The sequence below is a fragment of the Frankliniella occidentalis genome, unplaced genomic scaffold, assembly GCF_000697945.3.
Source record: "Frankliniella occidentalis isolate FOCC.00 unplaced genomic scaffold, Focc_3.1 Scaffold57, whole genome shotgun sequence".
NCBI classification, from domain to species: Eukaryota; Metazoa; Arthropoda; class Insecta; order Thysanoptera; family Thripidae; genus Frankliniella; species Frankliniella occidentalis.
Window position 1 is genome coordinate 735,473 of NW_026267187.1, and position 6,121 is coordinate 741,593.

Below are 6,121 nucleotides of genomic sequence, written 5' to 3' on the forward strand. Positions count from 1 at the left end.
AATATGTACTCGTGTCCTTCTTTGCTTCTAGGATTAATTGGTCCATATATATCCACATGCCACCTTCCGTGTAACATTCCTTCCTGGAATAATTTAAGTGGTGCTTTAGTCATTCTGTGTGGACCTTTGAACTTGGCACACACTCTGCATTCAGATATTACTCCTTATATATCATTAAACATTCCGGGCCACCAGAAGAACCTTTTAAGGTATGCGAGTGTTTTTGTTATTCCAAAGTGATTTCCTAACCCCAACTGTTCATGGTATGCCTTAACTGTTTGCTCCACCAGTTGTTCCGGGAGTATTAGTTGTAATTCCTCTTTGCTTTTGTCTCCACTAGGATGTTCAAACTTTCTGTATAATACTCCACTGTTTATGGTGAGAGATTTGAACTGTAGCCACAAGGTTCTTGTTTTGCTTCCACACTGGGCTATCTCCTGAAAGTCTGGTCTGACTCCATCCTCTACAGCCAAAAATATGGGCATTATGGATTCGTCCAAAACTTGTGCTTTGTGTATGTCACTTGGTGTCAATCCATTTGGGACTACTGTTGTCCAGTTTACCTTTACATTATCTGCGGTAAGTCTGATGTGTTTTCTTTTGTTTTGTATACATGTTGGACAATTATCTAGGCATTCCAATGTGTCTGCCACAGTGCTGCATTGGCACACAAAAGCTACCTTGTCTTTTTCTTCTAATCTGTCACATTTGTTACAGTTTTCACATGGTCTCCTAGATAATGCATCAGCATGTCCTATACTGGTTCCTTTTACGTGGATCACCTGGAATTTATATGGTGCTAGTCTTTCCAGCCATCTAGCCAACTTGCCTGTGGGGTTCTTAAAATTCTTAAGCCACTGGAGTGCAGCATGATCAGACCGAACTGTGAATGGTGCACCTGCCAGGTAATGATTGAACGTTTTTATGGCTTCCACTAGTGCCAGTAATTCTCTATGTGTTGCACAATAATTTCTTTGTGCTGGGTTCAATGTTTTTGACCAATAGGCTAATGTGACCTCCTTTCCATTTTGCTCCTGTGTCAGAACAGCTCCCAGTCCTGTTAACGAGGCATCTGTAGTAAGAACAAAAGGACCCTGGGTCACATCCGGTGTGCCTAAGATTGGTGCTGTGGTTAGTAGTTCCTTAATTTTCTCAAAAGCTTCTTGACATTTTTCTGTCCATTTGAACTCGTGCCCTTTTCTCTGTAACTGGCATATGGGGCTTGCTATAGTGGCCATGTGTGGCACATATTTCGAGTAGTACTGTACCAGTCCTAACCATGATCGGACTTCTCTAACATTTGTTGGTGCTGGCCACTTGAGTATTTTGTCTATTTTATTCTGATCTGTTTTCACTCCTTTTTCAGATAACCTGTGCCCCAAGTATGACACTTCTGGCTGGAACAACTCGCATTTCTTGGCCTTCAACAGAAAACCTGCTGCCCGTACTCTGTTGAACAATGCTTCCAACTTTTGCATCATGTCCTCGAACCCATCTCCTCCAATGCATATGTCATCCAGGTAAACTGACACATTGTTCCCCAAGTCATTGTCTTTATTCTTCTCCTTCGCCTCAGTGATTATCCTATCTGTTATATACTGGAAGGCTCCAGGTGCTGCGGACAGTCCGAAACTCAGCCTTGTGAATTCAAACTGCCTGTGTGCAAGCCCTAGCCCCTCTGGTAGTATAATGGCTGTTTTTGCCTGATCATCTGGGTGTATTTCTACATTATGGTAACCATGGGCTAAATCAAACGCGTGATACATCTTTTTACCTCCCATATGCTGTAGTAGGTCTTGTACCCGGGGTATCGGTGTGGCTGGTACTCTTGTTACCGCATTGAGAGCCCTGTAATCAATGCATACCCTTACCTCTCCAGTTTTCTTCATGACACATAATATAGGGGATGCCCACGCTGACTGGCTCGGGACTATTGCTCCCTGTTCTAGATACTTTTTGATGGTTTCCATTACTGCTTGTCTGTAGTGTAATGGTATGGGTCTAGCAGTTTGTTTAATTGGAGGGTGATCCCCTGTGTCTATTCGATATTTGAGATAGGTGCATTTTCCAAACGTGGTGTTATCTTTAGCAAATACGTCATGATGTATCCTGAGCTTGCTTTCTAATATTTTCTTTTCTGTTTCAGATAACAACTCACTTTTGTCTACCAATGTCTGCAAGTCCGCTGGTAGAGGTTCTTCTTCTCCGATAGGTGGCATTGACGGTTGTGTGTTATATTCGGCATCATGAAAAGGCACTGTGTCATGGTTGACTACGCAGACCCTGGCAGTGTCTTCTCCTTCTTCTGTGTCAATTGTGTCATCCTCTGTGTTATCCTCACTACTTGCTTCATTGTATTCCTCTGGATGCAGAATAAACACTTCCCCTATTACAGCATATTTTGGGACTGTGACGCATTTATCCCCTAGGTTTTGTAGCACTATTTTTATCGGTGCTGTAGTACAGGGTACGAGTCCTGATTGTGCTATTACGGCGGGTGGTAATTTGGATACTTTATTTCCAAACGCAGGGTTTGATACAAAAACCCCAAGTTTTATTTCCTTCTTCTCAGACGATCGGTCTTTCGGTTTACTTGTTTGGGATCCCATTTTCATTCCTCCAGAGCCTGACGGATCTTTTGAATCAGCGTGTTCCAGTTCCGGTGCCACCCTGCTCTGGGTGTGACACCTTTCCTGCGAACCCTGATCCCTTGCCCGTTCACGGCCTGGCAGGTCGTCCACCCTTCCCTCGGCAGACTCATCGATCGCCACATCTGTTCTTAATACTGTTGACAACTCCGTTTCGACGAACGGTTTCAGAATTAGATTTCTTTCCGCTCTTACTCGGTATACCACTTTTCCAGCCGTATAGGTTCTTGCACATGTCGAGGACTCCAGTCTGAAAGTGGTACTTACTCTGTTAGCACCTTTCCCCGTCTCCAGTACCTGGTCTCTTATCTTGACTACCGCGTCGAATTCGTGTAAGAAATCGATTCCCAATAGGTGTTCCTCTATGTCTGCTTCGTACGTCAGGAACTTAAATTTCTTTCCATTTATTTGGAATTCAGTCATCGCCGGGCCATAAAGGTTTGCTTTATGCGATGTCACTCCCTTAAGCCTTAGCTTAGCGACTGGGAGGTCTCGTGTCCTGGGAATAACAGTAATAACAGCCGCTGTATCAATAACACAATCTTTATTTACTCCTTCGACTTTACAGTTTATTGTCGGCGCTGTTGACACTGTTGTACAGACATTACACGTTACCTCCCGGTGACTCGGCTCTAAAACTTCTTTATTCACTTGCTCGGTCACCGGTGGTATTACATTCTCATTATCAATCTCCATGTCCACCGTTTTCGTGGAGATTGTCTCTAGTTTTCCTGATTTTTCTCTGGTACAAACGGTACCGTTTTGTCAGTGCTGGTGGAGGCTCCATTATTTTTATTCTGGTTCAGGAACCATTGAACAGTGGCCTTGTAGAGGTCCGGTGGGACATTTGGCATTGAGAAACCGCTGCTAGTGGCACCGCCTTTATTTCTGCAGTTTCTTGCGAAATGCCCCGGTTTCCCGCATGAATGACAGTTCATGTTGCTATTGTTATTATTAGCGTTGTTAGGACCATTGTTATTACCATTAGTACCATTATTGTGCCAACAGTTGGCCATTTTATGCCCGATTTTTCCGCAACATCTGCATGTGATGTTTCTATCACTATTATCACTACTGTAGCCTCCACGTCCTCCGCGAGATCCTCTTCCTCCGCGAAATCCTCCTCGGGATCCTCTTCCTCCGCGAAATCCCCGAGATCCGCGTCCTCCTGTTTGCGTTGCTGATGACGTACCTGCTGCTTGGTCTGGATAGACCATGTTGACTTTTGCTTCTTCTTCTTTCTCCTCCTTCTCTTCTGCATCCTCCGTTTTTGTGAGTCGGATTTTCTTGGTTGGCGGTTCCTCGATTTCCAGGCTCAACCCTCTATTAAGGATTTTGAGCGCTTCGTCCAGCGTTGGAAGTGGAGCGAATGCCAGCTTGGCTGCTGCATTCTTGTCTGCTAATCCTTTAATGAACCGCTGTACCAGTTCCTCCTGGATGTCGCTCTCCTTCATGTTGCGCAGGTATGATCGCCCTAGCCGTTCGACCTGTCTTGAAAATTGTCGAATGGTTTGATCTTTTTCCTGGCGCAGCGTGTTGAAATCCTTCTTCCTTTCCCACATTGATGCTGTTTTGCTGAAAGTCTTCACGAGTGCCTCGTCCAGAGCTTCGAACGTGAGTTCCACTTCCGCACTCTGGAGGTTTGCGATGACATCCGTGGCATTCCCTGTAAGCGCTTGAAGTAGCGCAGTTTTCTTGTCTTGTGTGGTCCATTCGTTTGCTTCTGCTAACGTGTTGAATTGCACTTGATACACCGAGTAATCTGTGTCCCCGTTGTATTTGGGTACCTCGTTGTATTTCTTGTTTCTGGGCCTGTTGCCCATGTTCTCTAGCAGCCTGAGGAACAGTGCAGCATTGTTGCCCTCCGCCTGTTGTTGCTGCTGCGGCCCTGGATGTTCTTCCATGTTCTCATACTCCTCGTCGTCATAGTCTATTTCCAGCACTTCCTCTTGGTCTTCGTCTTGGTGCCGCCGTGCTGCTGCAGGAATCCTAACTCTTCTGGGCTCCCCGACTAGAACCTCAAGCGGTTCTTCTTGCTCCGGCGCTGCCCCCTGGTCTTCATGTGCTTCTCTCGCCTGGCCACCTTCAACAAAACGTCGTGGCACTCTTCGTTGTCGCTGAGGACGCCTTGCTTGTCGTCGAGCAAGTAGCCCATCCTGTTCCACATCCTCTCGGACCTGGAACTCCATGATTCGTCTTGCTCGGCCGCCTCTGCCTCCCCGGCCGCCTCGACGACCACGGCCTCCTCTGGGTCGACGTTGTCCTCGTCCTCGCTGGTAGTGTCCTGCCAGCTGACGATGGTGCTCTTCCACGATGACCTCCATGTCCTCCAACTCGACGTCATGGGCGGGCTCCACCCGGTCTCGCTGCTCGGCGGGACGTTCTCGATGTTCTCGAGGCTCCCGGTGCTCGTCTTGCTGTCCGCCGTCTTGGTCATCCATTGCGGCCGTAGGTTGATGCTATTGCAGGGTTTGAGCACCTTCTCCGTCTGCATTCCCTCTGGGTCTTCCCCGACAGACGCTAAAAAGGTCCGGTCAGTTCTGACTCAACCTCTTGGCGAACACTAATAGGTCCTTCCAATCGGTTTTCGCTTGCCCGTGCGGGAGGCGTCCTGTAGTAGGGACTTTCTCTCGACGTCCTTCGCCTCCTTGGGGACACTAGCAGGTCCGCCTCAGAGTCGCTCCCTAAACCTTAGCGGACACTATTAGGTCCTTCTAAGGAGCTGGATGAACACTAGGAGGTTCTGTCCAACTTTTTACTCTTTCTCCTTCCCGCGATTTTTACCGCTGCCACCAATGTAATATTGGGGGAAACACGAGGGGATGCCGAATCAGTAACACTAGTAGGTCAGCTGAGTGGAGAATGGCGACGAGTCAAAGCCCGCGCCTCCTTTTATTGGGTGTTTGGCATAACAACAAGAAGAACAAAGGCGATCGTTAAACAATGGTAGGGTCTGTGTTCAACTGTAGATGTCGCTCCATAGTGATCACTAGTGGCCGTGACTTGTTTATGTTAGGATGTGGTCTGCTGTGACCAGGTTAGGTTATGTAGGGTAAAACCTCATAATACTACACTATTATCTGTTGATTTACAGACTCATTTTCCTTTATTGTTTGGTTGCGCACACTTGTAAAATAAAATAAAACAACAGTTGAACACGTCTATTATCTTTACTCGGAAACTCCCTCTTCTAAGTTCCTCGGCTTTCCCACAAATCAGAGCTGCTTCCTAGAAAAATAAAAGACAATCGGTTAGATTGATAAAATAAAAACACTAGCTTACAAATTAGCTACATGATTTGCTTACCAGAGTTAAGATTTAGAACTGTGACACCAAAAGGGGGAAAGGGGAAGGGGGGGGGCGAGCGCTGCGGGTCCAAGACGCCCAGGTCGTCGTCCTCGCGCTGTAGCCGTACCCGGTCCGGCCTAGTGCAGGTGGCGTCGCCGACGGCGAGGGAGCGGGGGCCGCGGCCG

At 47.1% G+C, this 6,121-nt stretch overlaps 2 protein-coding genes across 2 annotated transcripts in view; both read right to left on the bottom strand.

The window, feature by feature from the left end:
* Positions 1–204, bottom strand: part of LOC113215517 (uncharacterized) — an 8,997-nt gene extending 8,793 nt beyond the window's left edge. Inside the window, exon 1 of the mRNA XM_052267709.1 lies at positions 64–204. The gene's annotated coding sequence lies outside the window, so the exon portion shown is untranslated. The remainder of the gene's footprint in view (positions 1–63) is intronic.
* Positions 205–3,356: 3,152 nt separating this feature from the next.
* On the bottom strand, positions 3,357–3,887 carry LOC127749471 (uncharacterized). Its single transcript, XM_052267696.1, has one exon. It carries the CDS (start codon positions 3,863–3,865, stop codon positions 3,371–3,373), a length of 495 nt encoding a protein of 164 aa, XP_052123656.1. The 5' UTR covers positions 3,866–3,887; the 3' UTR covers positions 3,357–3,370.
* Positions 3,888–6,121: the final 2,234 nt, after the last annotated feature.

Bases quoted from the DNA above. Each gene is read 5' to 3' on its own strand.
- LOC127749471 (XM_052267696.1), bottom strand. From the start codon at position 3,865: ATGGTCTATCCAGACCAAGCAGCAGGTACGTCATCAGCAACGCAAACA.